The 27,955-nt window shown below is 41.8% G+C and overlaps 1 protein-coding gene, 1 long non-coding RNA gene and 1 pseudogene across 5 annotated transcripts in view; 2 read left to right on the top strand and 1 right to left on the bottom strand.

The window, feature by feature from the left end:
* Positions 1-18,124, top strand: part of KMO (kynurenine 3-monooxygenase) — a 482,345-nt gene extending 464,221 nt beyond the window's left edge. For all 3 annotated transcript variants that reach the window (XM_063917607.1, XM_063917609.1, XM_063917608.1), the window contains 3 exons: positions 5,694-5,795; positions 7,153-7,212; positions 15,662-18,124. In XM_063917607.1, coding sequence (XP_063773677.1) covers positions 5,694-5,795; positions 7,153-7,212; positions 15,662-15,841 — 342 coding nt within the window. In that variant the 3' untranslated portion in view covers positions 15,842-18,124. The remainder of the gene's footprint in view (positions 1-5,693; positions 5,796-7,152; positions 7,213-15,661) is intronic.
* The window catches only part of LOC134910048 (uncharacterized), a 162,160-nt gene extending 141,695 nt beyond the window's left edge, over positions 1-20,465 (bottom strand). For both annotated transcript variants that reach the window (XR_010176100.1, XR_010176101.1), the window contains exons 1-2: positions 20,316-20,465; positions 19,625-19,851 (exon numbers count right to left, since the gene is read on the bottom strand). This is a non-coding gene — a long non-coding RNA (uncharacterized LOC134910048). The remainder of the gene's footprint in view (positions 1-19,624; positions 19,852-20,315) is intronic.
* Positions 20,466-25,200: 4,735 nt separating this feature from the next.
* LOC134912443 (5S ribosomal RNA) lies at positions 25,201-25,319 on the top strand (annotated as a pseudogene).
* Positions 25,320-27,955: the final 2,636 nt, after the last annotated feature.

The following is a 27,955-nucleotide window of genomic DNA, read 5'->3' as shown; positions in this document are numbered from 1 at the left end:
AAACTAATCCAAAACAGAAAAGAAATATGCCCATGCTGAGTTTTACACATATTTTACATGGTGCCAGCTGCGTGGCAGTATTAATGCATTATACTGTATATAAAATCAAGCAGATTCATGCAGTTGCAGCCACACACTACATAGATCTGCCCAGCTGCAATGCTGATCACCCCTTCACACAGTACAAGGTAAGCTTCAAATAGTTAATACTCTCCAGCTTTGAATTCTCTAGCTTTCTATGTAAGGGCAGATAGCTCAATGAATAGAGGGTCCAGCTGCAATGCCATAGGCAATGGGTTTGACTTCTGGACACATCAGCATCTGAAATGTAATAAAGGACATTGCGACTGAGCAACAAAGAGTTCTCAAGTTAAGTCCATGAATGCTGTATGGGTATTAGCGACCAAAGGGGTGGGGGTAGGAGACAGGAGCGGTCAGGAGATGCTGGGGATCAAAATGGGGGGAAGCTACAAGTGAAAGTATTTAGATTATTCATAATTGACAGGTGCTGCCAACAGTGCCCCATACCCTGCAACACTATGTGCAGAGCACATTCTGCACACACCTAGTTCCGGCTCTGTAAACAAGACCAACACCATGCGCTTAAATTAATGGTTCCTCCTGCTGCTAGGTCTGTTATTATAGGCACAATAAAAAGCCCACAAATCTAATATAAAGCAAAAATATAGCTGTTCTTAGTGCTGGGGAATATATATGTGTAATATATAGTACATAACCTCCAGTTCTTTATGACTATAAACAGGAACGTTTACTATATGTCAAGATGTCCTTCTGTCCACATATTGGGCCTAATTCAGTAAGGATTGCAAATTCTGCTACTTAGCTGAATTTGCAATCCTTTTGTTCGCATGCTGGGGGCCGTCCATCGCATGGCAAGGCCGCCCAGCATGCTGACTGCTGTCTTCCCCCTTCACATCAAGCAGAAATTGCGATCGCAGAAATTAAGTTTGCCTCCTGCCGGAGTAGCTTAGCTGCACCTGCAGGAGGCACGCCACCATGTTTCTGATCGCGGCGGCGGCTGCGTGTGATGTACGCAGCCGACACGATCACGCCCACGCCATGCCGACATTTCAACAACGCCGACCCCGCAACGCTCCGCCTCCACCTAGGAAACGGAGTGTTGCCCCTCCCCCGCAACCGCCTCTGCCTAAATGATCCCAACCCCGGAATCCTGGCCGCAGAATCCTGGGAGGGGGCAAGTGCAACAAAACCCCTTGTGGGCTCACTGTGCTTGACACGCAGCGGGCTCGCCACAGGTTCGATTCCTGCTGTATGGGTGTCGTGGACACCCACACGTAGGAATAGTCCCTGTTAGTCAGCATACTGACTGGGATCCCGAGCACTCAAAATCCCTACAGAGTCAGCATGGTGACCACCGGGATCCCAAGCACCGGTCACATGACCGGATTCCGTATGTTGGCCAGTACACCCCTGTCATCTATGCAGGGCTGATGCTAGGTTTCTAAGTGCCCTAGGCAAAGCTTCACTCTACTCTATGTGCTGTAGTTATGCGTCCCTTATACCCCCACTGCAACAGTATCCTATAGATTATACACTTGTGAGCAGAGCCTTCCAATATCTATGACTGTTTGTTATTACCCAGTTTTGTTTTATCATTGTGTTCAATTGTAAAGCGCAACACAATTTGCTGTGCTATATAAGAAACTGTTCATAAATTAAATAAATTAATAATGAATATTCACACTCTACACACTATGGATGGCAACACACTTTACACAAAGAGATTGGCAGCAGAATTACAAACAATGGTGCCACCAAACTGTTAGATTTGGGTTGGTTATTTTGGTTCTGTGCATGGTAAATACTGGCTACTTTATTTTTACACTGCAATTCAGATTTAAGTGTGAACATACCCACCCATATCTAATTCTCTCTGCACGTTACATCTGCCCCACCTGCAGAGCCGGCCCTAACTAGGCAATTGCCTAGGGCATCTGGTATGCCTAGGGGCACAAGCAGCTTCTGGTGATTAAAATGATATGCGGCATGCCTATATTCTGTGTGTAGCATTTCGTATGCAGATACAGCCACAGTCGCACACAGTCTATAGGCATGCCGCATATCATTTTAATCAGCAGAAGCTGCTTGTGCATCCTAGCCACATAGCAGTGCAGATAAGACGCATTTTCATAAAAAATAGGCACCCAACGTTAGCAGAGCTGCCAGTTGACTCACGCCAGGAACTATATGTGTCATTATGTGTATAAGGACATTAATAATGTGTAACATATGTGTAAGGCAGCATGCGCCTCTCCTCTCCTGCCTGCTAGTCCACTGAGTCCGGCAGCAGCGTGCACTGAACTGGCTCGCGAGCCAATCAGAGCTCACGGACCAGCAGCCAATCAGGAGCCGCTGCTGCCAGACCGCAAGCCCTGATTGGTTTGTGGACCGCCGCCAGTTCAGGAGACCGGACTGAGGGCAGGAGAGGGACAGGAGGAGCGCTTGCTGTGCTCTCCTCTCCCCAGCAGCGGAAGATAGTGTCAGGCCCAGGCAGCAGCAACAACGGTGAGTTGTACTGCTGGGGCATATCTGGCACTCTGGGGCATGTCTTTCTGGCTCTGTGGGGGCATATCTGGCAATCTGAGGGCATGTGTATCTGACACTGTGGGGGCATATCTGGCACTGTGAGGACATGTGTATCTGGCACTGTGGGGGCATATCTGGCACTGTGGGGACATGCATATCTGGCACTGTGGGGGCATATCTGGCACTGAAGGGGCATATGTGTATCTGGCACTGTGGGGGCATGTGTGTATCTGGCACAGTGGGGGCATGTCTGGCACTGTGGGGGCATATGTGTATCTGACACTCTGGGGCAATGTTTATCTGACACTCTGGGGCAATGTGTATCTGACACTGTAGGGGCATATATAGTACTACTGGGAACAATTGTGTATGTAGCACCATGGGCATTTGTGCACCTGGCACCGTGGGGCATTTGTGCATCTGGCACTGTAGGAGCGTATCTGGCACTGTGGTGTCATAAGTGTATCTGCCCCCCCCCCATGTGTATCACGCCCCCATTTTCATTGGCCACGTCCCATATACAGACCTAAATATACATATCTGCTTATATATACAAATATGCATATACATAGATATATATACACTCATGAACATATACATAGAAATACACACACACGTGTGTGTGTGTGTGTGTGTGTGTGTGTGTGTGTGTGTGTGTGTGTGTGTGTGTGTGTGTGTGTGTGTGTGTGTGTGTGTGTATATAGAAATGTAGTTACCTGGCACTCCAATATGGGATTAAAGGCAATACTTGCTGCGGTGCCCTCCGTGGGTTGGTAGCACAACCCCCATGTATTCACCAAGCGGCTGCGGCGGCACTCATACAGACTTGCTCAAAGCTTTATAAAAGTAGTAAGTTTATTTTCCAACGGCGTTTTGGGGATAAACCCCGTCGTCAGGGACAGCACATCACATCAGCACGCCGTTGGAAAATAAACCGCTTGGTGAGTATATATATTATATATATATATATATATATACACACACACACACACACACACAAAATAATTCCAGAGTGTTCTGCTCTGTAATGAAAGTAGATTATATCCAATTTTCAATAATCACATTAGAATGATCCACAATACATTGAACTTATTTGTATGGTGTATCTCAGGTGGGGAAATACAAATTCGTATTCTTCTTCTTATTTTATTTTAACAGTGAGATCCAGTAATCCTGAATCTTGTAGTCCAGTACTGGTGGGGGGTAATCCTGTGAAAATATCCATTTACCAGAAATTCACCCAAGACAGAGAGCCAAATGGCCAATCAGTAAAATACTGTATATACATTTATTTTCGATTCTAAAACAATTTAACAATTTATAAAATGAAGTAATTGCTTTACATACCTAAACATTAATTTTAAATGGTCACATCCAATACAGGAGAGTGTGTGGCAATATCCTTCCTCCACCCTATTCTAGTGTGGAATCTTGGAAGGTTCCTCACTGAATTTGGACTGTGAACTATGTGTTGGTAAAACTCTACATCCCATAAAGAATTTTTTTCAGGAGTAAAACTCAGAGTGTACGATAATTTCATCGGAACATTTGTTGTACCAGACCGATGTAGACTTCAAATTTCATAACATGATAGAACAAATATGTTTTGTCCTTAAATGGACAAGACCCAATTATTAGATCGTTGTAAGAGAAGGAATTTTTCTAAAATCCATGTGGCCTAAAGGTAAATAACACACCAAAACGTTGTATCCTAAAACAGCCGTATCTGTAGTTAAATGGAGTAGACGCTTCAATGGAATTGCACAAACTGCTGGTTCTTTTTCCTGAGTGAATACAACAGAGTTGTGTTCTGGTCTCCAGCTCCAAGAGTGTATGGAAATCCATAAGGATCACAGAGAAATCATCATAATATCACCATGTCAGAATTATAATAAACAATAAAAAAAATTCAATACATTAAACAGCAATTCAAAACCAATTATATGTGCCAACCTAATCAACAAAATATTATACCTAGCTGAAGAACCCAGCGTTGCCCGGGTCAACATTTTAAAAATAATGGGCAGCTTAGCAGCTATTCCAACTGAAGTGGCTGTCCAGTGGCTTTTTTTGTTTTTGTTTTGGGGGATGTCGCCAGTAGCCCTGATCCCCACCTTTTCCTTCTCTTCAGATTTATAATCACTTTTACATTGCGAGATGGGTTTAAAGTTTTCCTTCTGTTATCAATGTTGCTATTCTTAGAATTTTTAGTTCACAATATTTTTTGTCTTCCCATCTCTATTTCTGTCAGTTATTTTAGTTCATTGATTTATGGTTATATCAGTCATATATCTCAAGACATTGAATTATGGTTCAATGTCCTGAAATAACTGACTGAAATAACCATAAAGTTAAAGCAGTTCATTAAAGTTTTCATACAAATCCATCTAGTGGAAGACCTAAAACAGGATCCCTGGGTCAAAGTTCTGCCCATTATACACCAACGGGAGGTCTGACCAGGACCCTAACCTATGGGCAGGAGTGTGTGTGTGTGGGGGGGGGGGGGGGCACGGGTCATGGTCAGAAGGGAGGCGAGTCCTCATGTAGCCACTAGCAGGCTGCAGCAGGAAAAAATGGTATCCTGACTGTAGCAACTTTGTGGGCCTAATGTAATGGGGGCCTGGAGATGCAACTCCATCCTCCCCATTGTTAATCTGGCCCCGGTCCCGTGAAGGTGTGGCCAGAGCCACGTGGGTGTGTACACCTCCTACACTATCACCCCCACTGTCTCTCTAAATACATAAAAAATTACAACTTGCACACGTTTTTGAGAAAACTAGAAATACAATTTTAATACTTATGATTTATTGCTGACTGATGGCCAGCAGGGCTGCAGGTCAAAATCATGCTGCCATGATGGTGTTCACATTTGTAAGTGGAGGCCTAGAGCTCCATCTGCCCATTGTCAATCTGGCACTGATGCATACACATTACCTCAATGACAATCAATAGCAAAGAGGCTGGAGGCATTGGATGGAAAAAGTGACCTACAGATAACTGTGAATGAGCATGAATAAGGGATACATAAAATCCAGCAAAGTGTCATTTCCTTTTCAGTACTTTCATCGTTTACATTAACACATTCAAATATTTTTCCATTATACTATTGGTTTCTTTCATGACAGATGCGGTCTCATGTCAACTCTAAGTGGTTTATATTTCGGAAATACGTAGACAACTTCCTTAACATACTCATGCCATCTACTTTCATTCCACTTTATTCAATGGTAAGAAAATGAATTACTACTCCTATTCTGTGTTCAATCTGCAGTCTAATATAAAAATCTGATTATTATTTTTTTTTAAGGAAGTCATTCACAGGTGTGAGTTGCTTCCCTGTAACAACCTTCATTAGAAGTCACTAGAATGCTGCGAGTGCTTCAGGAGTGCAGATCATGGAAAGTAGCGTCATAGCTTCTGTAGCCTTGGCTTGTATCCAATATGTGTTGCATTCCCTCACATGCACAGAAGATTGAAATCATCCATCCAATCTAGCCATGAAGTGTTAATCCTGTTTTATTTATTTTTCTTTTAATTGTGAAATAATAAAACATGAAAATAATATAACCCACAATGCTACATTGGTGGATAGTAAATAAAAAGATGGACAATGATATTCCTAAAGTAGATAACTTATTTATGGCATTCATAGGAAGTATTATTTACAAAGGATAAACATGAGGTCAGTAAGATTTACTTACCGTCAGGATGCTGGCCATCAGTATACTGACAACGGCATCCTGGTCGTCAGTATGCCGGCAGCGGGGCAAGCTCAAAAAGTCCCCTTGCGGGCTCACTGCTCTCGCCATGTTGCGGGCTCGGTGACTCGCTGCACTTGCCACATGTTCTATTCCCAATCTATGCGTGTTCTGGACACCCACGAGTGGGAATAGCCCCTGTGAGCCGGGTGTTCCAGCTGTCGGTATTGTCAGCAGTCGGGATTCTGGCATTGGTATCCTGACCAGCGGGTTCCCGACTGCCGTCAAATGAACTGCATCCCATAAACACATTACACGGCGATATACATGGTGATTCAGAAGTTGCAGTACACCCTTTTGTTTCAAAAACTGTGCAGGAAATGGGAAAACTGAATACTCCAGTAAGGTATGGGTGAGGTGGGCTATCTTTTAGGGTATGTACCGAACATGGCGCCATCTTGAAATCGTCCAACTTGAATCTAAGTCAGTTTTCCCATTTCCTGCAGTTTTTGAAACAAAAGGGTGTACTGCGACTTTTGTATCACCCTGTATAATGAGAAACCTTGCCATGAAGCACAAAACAATGAAATATAAAAAGTAATGTAATATTATACAATGTAGTATACTGTACATTGCATAATCTTTCATTATATGTTTACAAATAGATAGGATTTGGTGCTGGGGAGAGATTATATATTACTCTCCTCATCCAGTATTGCACAAGTGAGCCTGTATATCCTTCCCACATAAATACAGAAAGAACACTGAAATACCGCACAGAGCTTAGGTGCCTTGATTCTAACCAGTGGCCCCACAATATTACAATTACTAAAAAAAAAAAATGAAATAAATGGCAAAATAATGTTGTTGTTTTTTTATTTTAAAGGTCACTTTTACTAGAATACGATACCATGAAGTGATCCTGCGCTGGAAGTGGCAAAAGAAGGTAAATATCTCTAGTGCTATTTTTATAATCTAAATGATTTAATTAGGTTACCCAGTGCTATGTGCATCAGGCAACGTACGGCACCCAGGACTCAGCATAAGGCATCACACTCCTTCTAAGCCCATCCCCAGGCTCCCATTGGCTAGTTTCACAGGAGTCTGGAGGCGGGCTTAGAAGAAGTGTAATGTCTTATGCTAAGTACAGAGTACAGCACGGCGCCTGATACACACATCTCTGCCGATCCCTGGGGAACCGGACAGCACATATATTACAAACATCAGAACATGTATGTTTATATGTGCAACATGGTCCCCCTGCACCATATGGTCGGTGCTGCAGCCGCCGTTGGTTACTGTATCAGTTTATGTCAGGTTACGCAAGCAAAGAGAAACAGTGTTTGTCATGTTTTAATGGCTTATTCTTTCCTTTTAGGACTACGTTTGTGATTTTTAATTTTTTTTGCACTTGGTTTTATATTACATTGCATTTAGTAGGGATGGTCATCAACCATTGAAGGTTTGCCACAAATCGTCAATGGTTGTGCCATCAACAGCAGAGATCCAATGGTTCTCTACCATCAATAGCAGAGAGCAGAGCCGGCACTAACCAATATGATGCCCTAGGCAAGATTTTGGCTGGTGCCCCATAGCTAGTTCCGCCTCTGACCCTGCACCCTTTTCCCAGCACCATCACCCCTCACCCATAGCAGTCCCCATTTTGGTGCTCCTACCCCTATATTTTAAATAGAAATATTGCGCACATTCAGCGCACAGCCCAAAAATGGTTGTGTTCTTGTTGGGACGCAATGGCCACGCAATAGTACCCCCAATTCAAATTCTGCCACACAGTAGTGCAATTTTATTCACATCATGCAAAGTGTCCTTTATTCATGTTACATCACACAGTAGTAACAATCTTACCTTATATACGTTACTCCTCACAGTAGTGCCCCTTATTCACATTACATCACACTGAATTGCCCCTTATTCACATTACATCACACTGAATTGCTTCTTATTCACATTACACCACACCATATTGCTCTTTATTCACATTAGACCACACAGTAGTGCCCTTTCTATACATTACACCACACAGTAGTGCCCTTTCTATACATTACGCCACACAGTAGAGTACCTTATACACACAATGCCACACATTAGTAATGCCTTTATACACCTAATACCACACAGTAATGCCTATTACACATGTCACACATTATTAATGACCTTATAAACATAATGGACCTTACACATTATGCCAACCTTTATTAATGCCTTTATACACATAATGTCCCTTACACATATAGTATGCTGCACATTATTAATGCCTTTATAGACATAATGACACACACAACGTCCCTTACACATATGCCGAACACTAATGCACAACCAACCCACCTGTACACAGCACTCACATGGCCGCTAACACTGTGACTTCTGCCTCTGCTTGAATACAGATGTGTCCTAATACATCTTGCCTCAATACGCCATGCAGCAGGAGATGCCTGGCGTGAGACAGCTGGTAGTTCTAGGCCAGCTCTGCTACTGTTGGGCACCTTCTTGCAGAAAATGCGTATTATTTGCATTGCTATGTGACTAGGATGCACAAGCAACTTCTGCTGATTAAAATTATATGTGGCATGCCTATATTCTGTGTGCGACTGTGGCTGTATCTGCATACGAAATGCTATGTTACAGTGGCTTCCAAGTATACACTGTAACGTAGCATTTCCTATCCAGATACAGCCGCAGTGACACAGAGAATATAGTCATGCCGCATATCATTTTTATCAGCATAAGCTGCTTGTACCCCATAGCATTCCAAATGCCCTAGGCGTTTGCCTATGCCTAGGGCCAGCTCTGACAGAGGGTATGTATATTATCTTGCTCTGGGGCCAGGGACACAGAGCTTAGCACATCCCTTCCCTGAGTGTCCCACCTCAACCAATGGCCATCTATGGTGTAAACCATTGATGATTTCCTGCCTTTAATCAGAGACACATCAATAGCCATTACTACATTGTTGAATGTATTTCTCAGTGAATATTCAGACTTTAAATGCTCCAGTATTATGGAGATCAAAGTAATTATGAGCCATGCAGAGAAACACTGGAAGGTACAAAAGACAACTCACTGAAAGTACAGAATGATTGCCAAATGCCAACTACACAAACTACCCATATAACCAATACAATTGTAATGATTTTACCTAAGATAAATACTATATGGCTTCTTCTAAACAAGTACTTATTCCATCCCTTATTTAAATAAAACTTATTTAAATAAATCCCAGCATTCAGGATACAGACTCCAGAATCCCGACAGCTGGCAATGCCGGCAGCTGGAATACTGGCACAATAGGTCTACTCCCACTTGTGGATGTCCACGACACCCATAGAGTGGGAATAGAACTTGTGGCAAGCTCAGCGAGCCACAGAGCCCAAAAGGGTAGTCTTTGCACTCGCCCCATTGCCGACATACTGACTGCTGGGATGCCGATGTCGGTATTTTGACGGCCAGCATCCTCGCTGCCGGTGAATTCTACTGAACCCCCATAATTATATATCTTGGGGACTAGACTCAAGTCTAAACATGAAATGAATTTATTGTATGTTCCATATACACTTTACACTTAAACACTTTGGTTGAAGGTAATTTTATACAATATTTTTAATAACTTTGTACATAACAAAGTTTGCTTACATTGAACCATCAAAAAGTGAAGGTGAAACAGGGCCATCTCAACAGCATTGCAGGCCCTAGAACCAATGAAAAAAAAATCATAACATGCTCCTCCTGCAGTCCTGTGTTACGTGGACTACGGTGTTCTAAGGGCTACCAGGTAGTTCTTGGTGATGCTCACGCAATTACCCTTGCCCAGCCGTCTTTTAGCCTCCTGCAATGCCAGGCTTCACCTTTAGCAGCCGCCTTTCCAGGGTGATTTAGGTCCACCCCGTACACAGATGTCCCCAGGTCTTATGTAAGGACAAGGCGACTATTGGAGGCTGGGCAAGAGTAAATGCAGTATGGTGAGACATTCACTGAACACAACCTTGATAACACTGTTCAATGCACAGACAGATTACAAAAGAATGCACGTGAGTGCAACAATTCACAGGTTGGAATAATAATAAATACAAACTGTATGTAAATGTAACAATGCACAGAGTGGAATAGAACACAGACTGTATGTAAATGCAACAATTCACAGGGTGTTTTAAGCAACTAAACCGTATATAAATGCAACAATGCACAAGGTGGTAATAACAATAGTATAAAATAAGTGTGAAAGACAAGAATCTGTGTGGAAGCTCCACACTAAACCTGAATTCAATGAGAGCTGGATTCGACAAGGACAAAGATCTAGACAGAATATCCAAATCTCAGGAGTTCACAGGGATGACAGGTTCTCACATGTAGCAGGGATTATGGGGGTCATTCCGAGTTGATCGCTCGCTAGCAGTTTTTAGCAGCCGTGCAAACGCTATGCTGCCTCCCACTGGGAGTGTATCTTAGCTTAGCAGAAGTGCGAACGAAAGGATCGCAGAGCGGCTACAAAAATTTTTGTGCAGTTTCAGAGTAGCTTCAGACCTACTCAACGCTTGCAATGAATGACTGTTCAGTTCCTGTTTTGACGTCACGAACACGCCCTGCATTCGCCCAGCCACGCCTGCATTTTTCCTGGCATGCCTGCTTTTTTCCGAACACTCCCTGAAAACGGTTAGTTGACACCCAGAAACGCCCACTTCATGTCAATCACTCTGCGGCCAGCAGTGCGACTGAAAAGTTTCGCTAGACCTTGTGTGAAACTACATCGGCCGTTGTGAAAGTACGTTGCACGTGCGCATTGCGCCGCATGCGCAGAAGTGCCATATTTTTGCATCCTCGCTGCGCAGCAAACATTTTCAGCTATTGATCAACTCAGAATGACCCCCTATAACCAGCAGATTGAGAGTGACCAGGAAGGGAATTTATATGTGGCTGCTCCAATCAACCTCAAGAATCCAGAGAGGTAATGATTAAAGTAAAGGACATGCAGCTGGACAGCTAGACACACAAAGGCAAACTACTAATTATGCAGCAGCTGAGGCTGAACACAGAGATACATGCAGGAATCTAGCTGTTGGAGTGTAGTAATTCAGACACGCTGCTAGCGGCTTGTAACATCCTGTGCCATCTCGCCACATGCTTACCTTACACTGGATGGCTGTCAGCGTTCTGATATATCCCATCGCATATAGCGCTGCAAGGTAGGGGGTGCTGTTGGTGGCACCCATTAAGTATCTGTTTATATTACTTTTACTTGTAGCTTTCCACCTCTTTGAAGCCCTGTCATCTACTGACCGCCCCTGTCTCCTTCCCCCACCCCTCCTGTCACTAATACCTATAGAAAATTCATGAACTTAACTTGAGAGGTCGTTGTTATTCAGTCACACTATTCTGTATTACATTTCAAGATGCTGACATATAACCGGGACTCAAACCCATTGCCTTTTGCATTACAGTCAGACACTCTATTCATTGAGCTATCTGTCCTTACATAAATTCTAACTATTTGAAGCTTACCTAAACTTTGCTAAAAAATGATCAGCATTGCAGCTGAGCAGATCTATGTAGTGTGTGGCTACAAGGGACTGGATGTGTGGCTGCAAACTACATAGATCTGTTCAATTGCAATGCTGATTATTTTTTTTTAGCAAAGTGCAAGTAGCTTCATATAGTTAGAAATCTCATAGTTTTTAAGCATGATCATAGCATAATGAGTAGGTTTTTAACTGGAATGCAACAGGTTGTGGGTTTGAATCCCGGGCATGGCAATATATTGAAATGTGTTATTTAATAAAGGGTATTGTAACTAAATAACAATGAGCTCTCATGTTAAGTGTGTGCATGTAGTTTAGTTTCATTTTATTGCAATATATATGCAATATATATATATATATATATATATATATATATATATATATATATATATACACACATACACACACGTATACATACATACACACACTCGAACAGATAGAGTCACTCCCGGACTTGGAATTAATTCAAACAATCATGGTGGTTTATTCAACGTTTCGGGGTACTGTCCCCCGTCATCAGGGCACACACAACACACAGTGCAAACACTGCAACGTTTAAATACAACCTACAGGTCTCCTAATCACGTTTCCAGACTCCCAGCATGTGTTCTCGGCGTCCGCACATCAACTTCCGGTCCTCCGTGTGATGCCGCACCGGAAGTGACGTACGCCGGAACTCAGTACAGCTGGTCGGGTTTCTATGGAGACGCGGCAACAAGAGCCGCATCTCCACGTCTCCGAAGAGAATATACAAACATAAAGTGTAACACACAAATGCCTATAACACAGTGAATACATATTAAAAGACAATAACTGAAGAAAAGTGACTTAGTGCAATACAGTGTATATACGAGGCTTACTCCTGCCACCTAGTGGCAAGGTACCATATTATTCTGATTATAAAGTGCTATGTGCTATGGTATAACTAGTGACCCAATAATACTCTGTACCTATTGCACATGAATTAAAAAATGAAAACATAAATATTAAAAAATAAGGAACAGTGCTGGACTAAAACTCTGGTGCATATTAAGCCTAGTGTGTTTACTGGGGGCTATAGACTAGTAAATACTAAGCCCATCCTGTTTCTCAAAAATTCTACCAACGCCAGTTTATCTGGGCGTCTAATGTAGGCCTGTAGCCATTGGTAGAATTTTTGAGAAACAGGATGGGCTTAGTATTTACTAGTCTATAGCCCCCAGTAAACACACTAGGCTTAATATGCACCAGAGTTTTAGTCCAGCACTGTTCCTTATTTTTTAATATTTATGTTTTCATTTTTTAATTCATGTGCAATAGGTACAGAGTATTATTGGGTCACTAGTTATACCATAGCACATAGCACTTTATAATCAGAATAATATGGTACCTTGCCACTAGGTGGCAGGAGTAAGCCTCGTATATACACTGTATTGCACTAAGTCACTTTTCTTCAGTTATTGTCTTTTAATATGTATTCACTGTATTATAGGCATTTGTGTGTTACACTTTATGTTTGTATATTCTCCTCGGAGATGTGGAGATGCAGCTCTTGTTGCCGCGTCTCCATAGAAACCCGACCAGCTCTACTGAGTTCCGGCGTACGTCACTTCCAGTGCGAAGTCACACGGAGGACCGGAAGTTGATGTGCGGACGCCGAGAACACATGCTGGGAGTCTGGAAACGTGATTAGGAGACCTGTAGGTTGTATTTAAACGTTGCTGTGTTTGCACTGTGTGTTGTGTGTGTCCTGATGACGGGGGGCAGTACCCCGAAACGTTGAATAAACCACCATGATTGTTTGAATTAATTCCAAGTCCGGGAGTGCCTCTATCTGTTCGAGTGTATGGTAGGGGGTTGGCAGGCCCCGGGACAGCACCCTGGCAAGGTATTGCATTGTTTTCCATGGAGTGCCGGCTTTTGGATTTTGGTATATACATTATATATATATATATATATATATATATATATATATATATATATATATATAATGTGGGAGGGGTCATCATAGCATGGGCTGTCTCTGGGATAAATTTTGTCATGCCCCATCCCCACGAGGGCATGCAACTTGGGGGTGCAACTTCTCTTTCTGACACAGGGCACCAAAAAGTCTAGTTACGGCTCTGGCTCCAGCCATCCACCATTTAGCATGCTGACAGCCATTCACTGTCTGATTGCAGGCTTGAAGGCAGGAAGAGATTGCTGCCTTGCTTCACTGATTGTGTGAGCACCACCCATGCCTATTTGAAGGTCCCTATTATTGTTGGGCCCTAGGCAGCTGCCCAGTGTGTTTATATATGAAGATGAAAACAACACTAACTTCAGGGATATAACCCCCTGTAGATAAAAAGGAGCGCTGACCACACCAATTAAAGGAGACAATTAAAAATGTTCACAATAAAAAATATATTCATTTATTAACATACAATGCTGCAGCATAAATAGCACTTAATTAATCCATGATATATATATTTATAAACCAAAATGCAAATAATCCATATAGGACTAATAAAATTATCTGGAATTCACTATAGTTCAGAGGCTTGGACCTTGATATTACTATATCTGGCAATGTCCACTGATTTAATTATGAACTGGCTAGGAATAGCTTTTCAAACACTAAATGTGTTCATGTGTCCTTAATTCGTCAGTGTTCCAAATGAACATGTGTGCTCACATTTGTTGAATTAAAATAGGTAATTACCATACGTTGTTAGCCTTTGTGTCACCTCCAAAATTAAATTTGTTGAAACAATCCCAATCTTGGACTCCCTCTGCTGGTGCTCATCCGTTTACTGCAGAATATCTGGAGTAGGTATCAACGGGGACTGTCCACAGTACTCAGGCTCCCTCTGCTGGTAGTTAGCCGTAATTGCAGGTACACTGATTATTACGCTGACCACAGGCTGGTAATCGCGTCAATGAACAGGAGATGATCGTCCCTGGTTGTAGTCACTTCAAAAACACGTTTCTCCACCTTCCAAACACACTCAGCGGCTTCCTCAGTTCCTGAGCACTGTGGACAGTCCCCGTTGATACCTACTCCAGATATTCTGCAGTAAACGGATGAGCACCAGCAGAGGGAGTCCAAGATTGGGATTGTTTCAACAAATTTAATTTTGGAGGTGACACAAAGGCTAACAACGTATGGTAATTACCTATTTTAATTCAACAAATGTGTGCACACATGTTCATTTGGAACTCTGACGAATTAAGGACACATGAACACATTAAGTGTTTGAAAAGCTATAACTAGCCAGTTCATAATTAAATCAGTGGACATTGCTAGATATAGTAATATCAAGGTCCAAGCCTCTGAACTATAGTGAATTCCAGATAATTTTATTAGTCCTATATGGATTATTTGCATTTTGGTTTATAAATATATATATCATGGATTGATTAAGTGCTATTTATGCTGCAGCATTGTATGTTAAAAAATGAATATATTTTTTATTGTGAACATTTTTAATTGTCTCCTTTAATTGGTGTGGTCTGCGCTCCTTTTTATCTACAGGGGGTTATATCCCTGCAGTTAGTGTTGTTTTTGTCTAATATAAGGAATGCAATTATCCTTATAATTAGGAGCAGCAGATCACACCATTATTCAATCTCCATCTTTCTAGTAGGTACTGGCGCCGGAGGGTATATACACTTGTCCATACACCCACGAGTGTGTGGGCGGCTGTATATACGCACAGTGTGAAGATGTGAAGATGGCCTGGAGTGTCACTATCTCAGTCATGCTCAAACAAATTTGGATTTCACAATTTCAGATATGGGAGACTCAACCTGTAATGTTTTTTTAGAATGCCAATAGTATAAAAAAAAATATTGTTAACCTTAGACCATTAACAAATGTACATCTTTTCCTTTTTTGTACAGGTTATAAATGTAGGGCTTATTGTATCTGGTGTCATTTTAACATGCAGCAGTGCCTATCTACTAATGAAACACCTGCCTTCTGTGATTATGAAAGCGCATCTTACTGAACTGCCAATCTACTGGCCACGTGTTAGGTACTTTTCATTTCCAAAACTTGACATTATTAAAAGGTCATCCTGAGAGAGACACTGTTCAAAAAAATAGAAATACCACAATATTTCCGTTATCAATATGATGTTCTCTATGTACTAATATTACCAAATTATTTCACTAGCCACATAAACATGCAATGCATATATGTTTTTTTGCATCTGTATTGAATTATGATTTGTTTAAAAGGTTACACAAACAAATGCAGTACATTTATAAGAAATATTGTCATATTTTAACAACAATAAGATTTTGAAGTACTGCTTTTTTACTTTGTAAAGATTAATTACACTAAACATTAATCAAAGAATAGAACAAACTATCCAAAGGTTCCATAGCTGTTTTAAAAGAACACTTGCAAATGTGAGAATGAGCAGTACTAGTAAAGATGGTGATGATGACATAATCGAAATTGAGGATGCTAGTGTGGAAATGGAACAGAATAAGGGGGAAATTTGTGTACTATCTGATGCTAATGAGGGTACTGATGATGTTGTTTGTGTAAGTCATTTCTTGCCCGTGATAATAAGAAAAGTAATGTGATACCTGGGCATAAGACCAAAAAAGCCATCTCGGGTGTGGGATTATTTTTACCCAAATCCTGTCAACATTTGTAAAGGCATCTGCTCCATTTGTGAGTCCAAAGTTAGTAGAGGTAGGGACATTAACCGTCTATGCACCCCCCCACCCCCACCCCCATGTTATTTAATTTTTGGTGAGTTCATAAAATTTGACAAAATTATAATAATTTGTAAAATAAGAACAAGCAGTTACCAGCAGTTTGGACCAACCCATGCAATCTCCGTCGCCAACACTCTTCTCATCAACCTCATTTGTGATCGGAGGTAGTCCTTCCAAAAAATAATTTGTGGGGGCCCAAACAAACCAAGCACTTTAGCCACTAAAGTGACAGTCCCTTTCACTGAAGTGCTTGGTTTGTTAAACTGTGCATATACTTTTTAATATCCAACATAAGGGTGGGTCCCAAGGACAATTCCATCTTGCAACACTTTTCTTTGTTGCCACTGCTGCGTGGCAATGTTTCATAAATGTGCTATAAACTGCAGTGTGTTTATGCCACTGCAGCCTTTGGCCAATATTGGTGAAAACAATAATGGGAGCTGGTCAAAATTGACTGGAAATTAATGTTCTTGAACAAAAACAGACCCAAATTACACGATTTAGCTGTTTTTATCATTTTTTTAAAATACAGATCCAAAACCAAAGCACATGAGGGTGGTTTTGTGAAATTAGAACCAAAACACGAAATTGATACAGATTCAAAACCAAAACACAGGGGTAGATGCACTCCTCTAATTATAGGTTATAAATATCTTTGTATTATTCTATTTTTTACTCATAACTCTGGAGTATACTGGAGTATGACAGGCGAGGTTCTGACTACCATGACCATATGTCACTGTCACACCATTGTCCCCATCACAGGAGATGGAGCTTGCCTGTTCTGGACCTTCTCCTATCTCATGTATGACACTTAGCTAATGACTTGGGAGGTGCATGAGGTAATTGTGAGGCACGTGGTGGACAATTTGGAGAAATTCTACATCATGTCCCACAGAAGCGAGGGGGACAACTACACCAGCTTCGCTGAGTACCTCTTTAACAAGTCCCAACCCTTTTCATATAGTGGTTTATGCAAACTGGGGGTGGCTGAACATTTCTTTGATCTTTACATCAGTGGCATATCTGTAATGAGTGCAGTGTGTGCGGTGCACACGGGCCCCTGGGTCCAGGGGGGGCCCACACCGCACACACTGGACCTATTTCTTCTATACTTACCGGTCTGGTGTCCGTGTGTGGGCTCCCTCCTCTCCCATAGCACCGTTGTTAGCGCTATGAGCACTAAAGACTCAGTGCCATAGTCTACAGCACATGCCCAGGTTCAAAAAAAATAATAATGGCCGCCGCGCCATTTTTCCAGCTACGGGAGAGGAGGGGGCCCACACACGGAGACTGTACTCTAGGGGCATAAAATGAGCTAAGCATATAAGTTAAGATGGAATTAAGAAAATGGTAACAGTAAATATTGAAGATCTACCCGGGTGAAACTGGGTACATTAGCTAATCAACCAATCTTATATTATAATAATAATAATAATAATAATAATAATCAGGGCATCTGTTATTTGTATTTCATGGGTTTTCATGTTATATGTAAAGTTTGAGTAAGGTATTAGCAAATGTTTGGCATGTAATTGCAACATATTTGTGGGCCTCTGTCGATTATGTTATGTAAGCTGTATGTTAAACAATAAATTAGGTAAAAAAAATAATTGTTTCTTTATTTTTAATTATTAATTAGAATATAAATATTATGAAGTAGGGCTGCATAAATACATGTCATCCTATACTGTCTGTAGCTGGTTTTCATGCATATCTGTGTGGCTTATTGTGTACAAACCTTAAATACAGAATGTTCACACATGTCACGTGCCACCTCTGATTGGCTGTTATTTTTTCTAGCTGAAGAGCTGCAAATCAGTATGTGTTCCTCAGCCCTCAGAAAGGGTGTTCACATGAGCTATGTGTGAGTCTGACATTTCTCACATTGTACTCGTAAAGAAGCCTCCTTTGCACATACCTCCCAACATGACCCTCTCCAGAAATGCTCTGCTTCTGGACTTTTCTCTTAATTTATTATTGCCGGCGCCTGTTTTGAACAGGTTAATGGATAAGAAAGGTGTTTCAGCACAGGTGATGGCAATCATAAATGCATAGGGAAGTCCAGTAGCAGAGCATTCTGTAACTCCTGGAGAGGGTTATGTTGGGAGGTATGCTTTGCCTCCTTCCACCATTTTTGCACCATCTACAAATATAAGGATGAGCAGTACAAGTAAAGACGGTGATGATGACATAATAGAACTTGAGGATGCTAGTGTGGAAGTGGAACGGGATTAGAGGGATATTTGTGTAGTATCTGATGCTAATAATGATAATGTTGTTTGTGTATTGTACTGTCAGAATTGGTGAAAATAAATATTGGGAGCTAGTCAAAATTTGACTGAAAATTAATGTTCTTGAGGTTGATAATACTGTAAGAACAAAACAGGCTCAAATTACATGATTTAGCAGATTTTACATATAAAAAAATACAGATCCAAAACCAAAACACGAGGGTGGTTTTGTAAAATTAGAACCAAAACATGAAATTAATACAGATTCACAACCAAAACACGGGGATCGGTGCATTTCTGTAATTATAGGTTTTAAATATCTTTGTATTATTCTAATCATTTTTATACTCAAAACTCTGGAGTATACTGGAGTATGACAGGTTGCCCATGCAATCTTCACCGTCAACTTTCTCATCATCAACCTCTTCATTAGCGATAAGCGGTAGACCTTCCAAAAATTGGTTTGTGGCCATGGCGGATATTTTTCAAGTGATTTCTGCAGCTCTGCAACCAACACCAGGCTGACACAGTGGTATTGGTGTAGGGTGTGCTGTAAGTGGGCCCCCTGAATCTAGGGGCCAATGTGCACCACACATCTTGCACCAATTTTAGATATGCCAGTAAGAACTGCAATCTTATTAGAAATGGTTCTATTTATTATTGTATGAACAGAACACAACCTACATATACTGTAGATGTGTCCTCATTAGTTGTTGCTGCATATAGTAGCAGGACCATGATGCCCCAATATTTCACAGCCGCCAGCTTCCCCATTGCTTTTAATGCATAGTGGGAACGTGAGTACGAATGCGACCCCCTATGCCGCAATTCGCCTGCTGCATTGCAAGTCTGTAAGAGGCCACATCTGCAGAAGGAATGTAAGTAAACAGTAGCTCACCAGTTTGCAATGCATGGAGAGGATCAGTAATGCTGTAAGAGGTTCAATCATTCAGCAGGAGTTAGTGGCAGGGAGATGAGGCAATCCATTAAACTTGTAGAGGTGAGTGGACACAGACAGTGGAATCCAGTAAACAGGCAGAGGTTTGTATTTGAAAATGAGCCAAACTGTTGCACTTGCTGTGATGTGTGGCAGTTGAATAGAATATTCAGTAAACATGCAGAGATCTGTAAGTGAAGATCAGGGAAGGTATTTTTACTTGAAGATATGAATGGTACATACTTGCCTACCTGACCCTCTCCATGAGGGAGAAAATGCTCTGTTCCTGGACTTCCCTGGTAATGTATGATTGCCATCACCTGTGGTGAGCTAGTTATTTGATAAGAAAAGTGTTTCACCACAGGTAATGGCAATCATACATTACCAGGAAAGTCCAGGAACAGAGCATTTTCTCCCTCGTGGAGAGGGTCAGGTAGGCAAGTATGGAATGGTAGCAGAAAGAAAATCCTTAGTAACATACAGAGGTCTGGGAGTAAATGAAGCCAAGGTAATACATGATACAGCAGACAAGGCACTGTACTAAGGCAGGCCGCGAACAATATCATAACAAATATACTGGAGCTGCAGATGTTTGGCAAGTAAGGTCAGACTATCATCAGTACAGAAGAGTAAAGAGGCTTTATTTACTCACCTGGATCACTCCAATAATTCACACAATCAGCTGCACACAGTATTAAAAATGGCAACACACATGACAAAAGCTCAGGATAGCCATTACACAGATTCTGTGACTGGCTTACTTAAAGCCTGCATTTCACCTGGTTTAATCAGCCATAGAACTTGTGTAATTCATGAGTGTCCCGGTTTAAAGGGATAGTATGGTAAGCCTACATATACAGATTCTGAAGATTATCTCTGGACCCGTGGGAGGGACAAATTATTCAGGACACTGCTGCCCCTCCCACGGGTTCTAACACATATGATATCATTATGTTAGTAAAGGACCCCATACAACAGCAATCAATTAAGGCAATTTGGCATTTTGCAGATGATTGCTTAAATAAATCTGCAATGTATGGTTCCCAAAAAGTGATTTGGATTGGTAAATCAGGTTGTCTAACATGTTGGATTTCACAGATCAAGTGGGGCTGTAGATTGCTAGTTTATGGTAACAATCAGATTTGCAGATCATTTCTAGTAAACTGATGAGCCTTTCAAGATAGGCAGATCTATATTTGCTGAAATTATTTGAAATATATTGGCGCAGATTGGTGGATTAGAGAATCTTTAAATCTGGGGGAAAACTCAGAATCTGCATTTAGACATCCTAAAAGTAATCTTTTATAGTGTGATATGTAGCAATACAAGAGGCTCAGTTTATAGAATATACCAACATGCATTCTTTACAAGCAGTTTCCACCAGAGGCATCACCGGGTGTGCTGACACATGGGGCACACTCTGCACTACTCGCTCCACTTCTGAGGTGCAACCATCCAAAAAAGGGAGCTTGGCCTAACAAAAGAGGGTGTGACCTCACAGGGATCTCCATTCTGGAGATGCTGACTGCCCCCGGGGACTGGGCAATGTGTGTGCCGGCTCTTCATGTGTGACAGGAGCCGAGTGCTGCAGAAGAATATACTGTAACACTGCAGCACCCGGCTCCTATCACTGCAGAAGAGCGGCCACTTTGGTGGTGCTGACACCCGGGTGACTCCACTGGTTTACTTATCTTCCATAAATTCAAATTAGCACTTGAAATATAGGACCAATCTTAATGGGTGGTCTGATCAGAGTGGCCAATTAACAGTGGTGCAATTAGCTGAAATTTCTTTGTAGTATGCTATGCTCATGCGGAAGGTGTGTGCTCATGGAAAATGTGCGTAGTCTCACATCATGGAGTGTGTCTGAATGACACTCCCCAATTTATTGTTACTCTGGGTGCATACCGGCTACAAATTTCTTAACCAATCAGGACTAAATTTGACAGAGATAACAGAGAAAAAGATGACCAATTTCTTAGAATGCATTCTGTAAACAAAACTGTAATACTTAACTTTTATTAGTGATTGTTATATAAACAGAATCCATTTGTTCTGTTATATTTATTTACACACACACACACACACACACACACGCACACACGCACACACGCACACACGCACACACACACTGTATGTGCAGAAAGGAACGGAACTCTGGGAACAGTTTGAATACATAAACTACTTGAGTTTAGTTGGTGCAAGAAACAGCAATATTTTGGATCTGCTCAGGACCCTATATCAGGTTTTTATAGCTTGATAAAGGGTCCTGAACATACCTGATACATTGTTGTTTCTTACACTAAATAAACTTAGGTAGTTTATACATTCAAACTGTTTCAAGAGTGCCGTTCCTTTCTGCACATATATTATCCACTTGTTCTGGCACCTGAAGGAACGTCCGGAGGATCAGCCTTTACCTTTATTCATATATATATATATATATATACACACACACACACACACACACACACACACACACACACACACCCACACCACCTGGTAGTACCGGCTCTCCTATCAGCAGTATGAAGCGTTGCGCCGGGTGCCCTCACTGGTTAATGGTATGTATGTATGTAACGGAAGGTGCAGCACTCCTAGGCGACTTGGAAAGACCACACTGAGGCAGTGTTCAACGTTTCAATGCCTACAGCATTGTCATCAGGCTTACACATAATACAAAAAGCACTTACCTATATACTACCAACATCACCCAGGTGTGTGGCGCCGTTCTACCGGAAACGGGACAGCAACCCACCCAGCAGCGCCTACGTCATGATTGACGTCATCCATGTGCTCCCATCACCATGGCAACCACGTAAAGCTAACAATTATACAAAATAGCATGATTGAACGCAGCTATACACACAGACTTATCACGAGGGAAAATGCACAAACTAACAGTACATATAGCTCTCGCACAAGGCTGAAAGAAGCTAAACAATAAAATCATTGTACATTATCTAAAATTACTTATGCCCAAATGCTCGTTAAGCCCCAGTGGTGACACAGTATCAAACCATTGGATCCACTGTGTTTCCCTCTGTAATAGTTTCAATCCTCGGTTACCCCCCCTGAGGGACGGCAGAATCTGGTCAATCATTCTATATCTCACGGAGGTAAGTGAATGTCGGACAGTGCAAAAATGGCGTGCGACCGATTGGTCGCTTTTGCCAGTGTTAATAGATGCTTTGATAGCTGACCTGTGGGCTGTCATACGTTCTGTAAAAGTCCTCTCTGTTTTCCCAATGTAAGACAGCCCACAGGGACAGATCAATTGGTAGATTACAAAGTGTGACCCACAAGTGAGACGATGTTGAATTTGATAAGTTTTGCCAGTATGTGGATGTTGGAACTTGTACCACTTGCCAGTTTTTGATACCTGGGGACAAGTACATAGCATCCCTTCCTACTACCAAAAAACGATTATGGCACAGGGTCACATATGTCAGTCCTGACTAATATGTCACGAAGATTCCTAGCTCGTTTATAGCAGGGCATAAGTCTAGTATTCACTGATTTTAAATCTGGATCTGACTGTACCAGTTCCCAGTGCTTTTTAACAGAGCTCTTGATGGTATTGCTAACAGAACTGAAACCCTGAACCCATGGAATACAGGCATTGCGGGACTGGTTTCTCTGTGAGTGAAGGAGTTGCTGTCTATCTAATGCCAGTGCTTTACTTTTGGCCTGTTCTAATAGTACAGGACTATACCCTCTGGCCAAAAATGTATTAGATATAATGTCAATCTGGTTGGCCGCCTAAACAGGATCTGATGTTATACGTTTGACCCGCACAAATTGAGAATATGGCAGCCAGTGTTTAAGGGGTAATGGATGACAACTTTTAAAATGAAGACGATTGTTCCTGTCTGTAGGCTTGGAGAATAATGATGTGGTAATTTTCCTATTCACTATAGTTAACTGAACATCCAAGAATTGGATGGTATCAGCATTAATGGAGTATGTAAACTTTATGGGATGTTCCCTGTTATTGTGAGTATCTATGATGGCAATTAGGGATTCTTTAGTACCGTGCCAAATGACTAGCAAGTCATCAATGTACCTGCAGAAAAATTTCATCCTATCAGATTTCTCTGTATTTAAAAAAATAATTCCTCCTCAACCCCGAACGTACGATGGGGCCACACAGGACCCCATCACACACCCACGACGTTGCAAATAAAATTTGCCGTCATATAGAAAGTAATTTTTAAGTAACGTCATCTCCAATAGTTTAAGGCACAATGAAATATCTGGCCCTGTATAGTCAACTTGGGCATGTAAAAATGTATCCACTGCTGCCAGCCCCCCTTCATGGGGTATAGTGGTATAAAGACTCTGCACATCAATCGTGCAGAGTAATGCATCTGCCGGCAATGTGGGTAAACTTTCAATGCGCCTCAATAATGTACTCATATCCAGCAAATATCTAGGCATGCGTTGAATATACGGCTGCAGAATTTCATCTAGGAAAGCGGCCACCGGATGGAACAATGAACCCCTGGCCAACCTATTATATCGGCCAGGGGGTTTGTCCAGTCTCTTATGGATTTTAGGTGTAGTATATAGTAGTGGAACTACCGGGTAAGATGGAATCAACGCATCCCTGATATTGGCTGGAATAACATTCGACTGGACTGCCAAATCTAGACATTCAGTAAGTTCTTTAGTAAATTGAGCTGTCGGGTCACTGGTTAATTGACAGTAGGTACTGCTATCACTCAACTGTAATTCAATTTCATCCTTGTAGTCCTTTAAATGTTGTACTACAAGGGCACCTCTTTATACCAAATCTTTATTAGCTGCCAATTTTACTAGTGCCTCTCTCTGGCCTTTGGTAAGATTGTCCTGAACTCGAGGTGGTTTATCCACCAGTTGATCACAGTCCTGTTCCACCAGGCGCATGAATGTTCGAATAGAGGCATTGTTTGATTGAGGATCAAACGTTGATTTAGGCAAAATTTTCTTTAATTTCTCGAGTATCACCAAATCGGGTTGACCTAAATTTGGGGTAGGTGTTGGAGGGCACATTTTGAATATACAAATTACTGATATGTGTTATCCCATTGCTCATTAATTATCACCTACTGATTAAAGTGCTTGCACTTATTTCTACTAAGTACTTGTCATGCATTTCTGACAAAAGAGGTTATAATGTCCACCAATACCTAATAAAAACCATTGTCTGGATAAAGGTGACAGTTTTACCACACATTTCTGTCAAAAAAGGTTATGATGTTTACAAACCACCTGGTAGAAATATCTGTCATACATTTCTATAAAAAAATTTCTCTCAGCACCCCATCTCTCTCATGCAGTGTCCTCTATAACTATATATGACATTGGACAGCAGAAGTAGGGGTGCACCCTCTCTATCCCTACTTATTCGAGAACTCTCTCATCCATTGCCAGACATCAAGTTCCCTGCAAGGCACACTGTAACAGGGACTTGGGGCAGACTAGCGGGACAGTAGAAGTTCTCACTTTTGGTATACGTGCCAAAACCATACACTCTCTCATTTGTTGGATCACAATACTACTGCCACACTTCACTGGCCACGCCCAAATCTGTCTGATCTTGGAAGCAAAGCAGTGATAGGCCTGATCAGTACAAGGTTAGGTGACTACCTTGGAATATCAGGTGCAGTAGCACTATTTCGCAGCAAACAGCAGAAGTGGTGGAGGAAACCTTGGCTTTACCTCTATATCTACATCCTCTTGTTAGGAACAGAAATCTAATGACACATAATCAAATACCTAAAAATTAAACTTTGCTCAGCTGATTACCCATAGCACCAAGGGAGCAATTATCAAGGAGTTTACACGATACTCATTTAATTTTATTACAGTAGAAAATTACTCCTGATACACTTAGATATCATATATATCTCTGTTTTGAAATATTCTTCACCATAGGTGTAAATCTCAAATTGACACTGTCCACTATGGAATATGATTAATGTCAATAGAGGGTATTTTAACCCTAATATTTACATAATTTTAGTATCCTATAGGTGTTTGTTTTTATACTAAAGAATGTTGATCCTTTTCTTATGATTAACTTTAATAAACGTTAAGTTTTAACATATTTCATATTTCCAAAAAGTGCCCCAACACAGAGTCTTTCTTTTTCCTTCCAAAACTACCACTTGTATTACTGACTCTGGGAGCACCATCAATATATACATATACACAATAGATACCGATAATAGGGATAATTTATTTGTCACATATTGGTGGTCTCTGCGAAGGCATATGCAAAACCCTCCGCAAACAGATATCCAGTGCGGTGTCCAACCCCACTAAGCCTATACTCTTGTGAAACTGGTAAGCCTGATTTGAAGAATCTGGAACTCCAGTCTGTAGCCTTGGGATATAAGATCTATGACCCAGGAATCCTGGTACGATCCTGTCCAGATGTGACTGAAGAATTGTAGCCGGGCTCTCACCTGCCAGTCTTTCAGGCATCGCGGTCCACCATCATGCAGAAGGCTTTGAGCAAGCAGATCCTGAGCTCTGTTCCCGTGAACTGGCAATTGCTGGTTTGCGTGGTTTACCTCTACCACCTCTGGTGGTAGTAGAAGAACCTCTGGCCTTGCCCCTAAACTTGGCAGTCCAAAAAGACTGTAAATTGGGTCCTGAGTAGGTCTTCCTAGTTTGGGGACCTGCAGAAGGAAGGTATGTGGACTTACCCACCATAGCTTTGGAGATCCATTTGTCTAGTTCATCTCCAAATAAGGTCTCTCCAGTGAAAGGTAGGCCTTCCACGCCTTCCCTGGAGTCCGCATCCACAGTCCACTGGCGAAGCCATAGACCCCTGTGTGCAGACACTGCCATAGCTGTACTGCGTGCATTAAGCAAGCCTATTTCTTTTATGGCTTCCACCAAAATGTTTGCAGAGTCCTGTATATGTTGCAGGAGCAAAACAATATTCCCTTGAGGTAAGGTATCAAACCCCTCAATTAGGTTACCCGACCATTTAGCAATGGCTCACGTAATCCACCCACATGCTATAGTGGGTCTCTGGGCCACCCCCACAGCTATATACAAAGATTTGAGCATAGTCTCAATTTTACAATCAGCCATGTCTTTTAGAGAGGCTACACCAGGAACAGGCAATACAATTTTTCGTGAAAGCCTGGATACTGATGCATCCACTATCGGTGGATTTTTCCATTTTTTCCTATCCTCAGGAGGAAAAGGAAAGGATGATAACAACCATTTAGAGATTTGAAATTTCCTATCAGGATTTACCCACAGTTCTTCAAACAGGTTATTTAGTTCCTTTGACACAGGAAAAGTGGCTTAGGATTTCTGTTTTATATTAAAATATTCCTCATGCTCCTCTGTCACCTTATCAGGAATATTTAGAACTTCTCTGATAGCTTCTATGAGAGCCTCTATTCCCTGCGACAGAGTACCCTCCCCCTCCTCTGAGCCCAACTCACCCTCCTCCATTTCTGACCCCTCATCATCTGACTCAGACTGTAGGATGTGGGCCAAAGTGCGTTTTTGCGGACAAAAGGCAGGGCACTGAGATGATGGTTTGGGTACTGAGTCTTTTTTCATAAACTCAGTAATAGAATGTCTTAAGTATTGCGTCTCTTTCTCATTCTGAGATAACTTAGTAAAGATTGTCCCACTAGCCTGGGAAGGGATACTACATTGAGTACACACTAGTGAACCCCCTGGGGAAGAGGAACACTGTGCCTTACATGAAACACACTCTTTGCCTGACATACTGTAATAGTGACAGTACACACACACAGGAAAAGGTTAAATGCACAATTAACCCACAATAGCCCTTCCAGGGAGACACAGAAGAAGTATGGAACCATCACACGGTGCCCTTAATGCTAATGCCAAGCTTAGCTGGGTGTACTCAGTACACTTATAATCGCTCCCCCCCTGCTATGACCCCCTGGTACTGCTGAGGTAATCTGGAGTCTCTCCGGAGGAACTGCGTATCCCTGTCAGTCAGCGTCTGTGTCAGCTGCAGAGGGAAAATGGCACTGGTGAGCTGCGGGACCCGCCCCTTCAATGGCACGCGGTCTTCCCACTCTTTTTTATTCTGGCTGTATGTGTCTAAAATGGAGACAGACTCCTTTTATGGCTATGTTGCCAGTTTGATACTGTGTCCGCTGTTCAACGTCTGTGTCCTTACACAGTGGGAGACTCAGTCCACCCCATTCAGAAGCCATGCGTCTCCGTACCATCATGCCACCAAAATGGCCGTCAACTCGCTAACCGAGACGCCAACTTAGTACTCACCACTCTTCTTTCTTCTTG

This window comes from Pseudophryne corroboree, chromosome 4, assembly GCF_028390025.1.
Source record: "Pseudophryne corroboree isolate aPseCor3 chromosome 4, aPseCor3.hap2, whole genome shotgun sequence".
Taxonomy (NCBI): Eukaryota; Metazoa; Chordata; class Amphibia; order Anura; family Myobatrachidae; genus Pseudophryne; species Pseudophryne corroboree.
The sequence above is the reverse complement of the archived record's forward strand: the minus strand, read 5'-3'. Positions and strand labels throughout refer to the sequence as shown.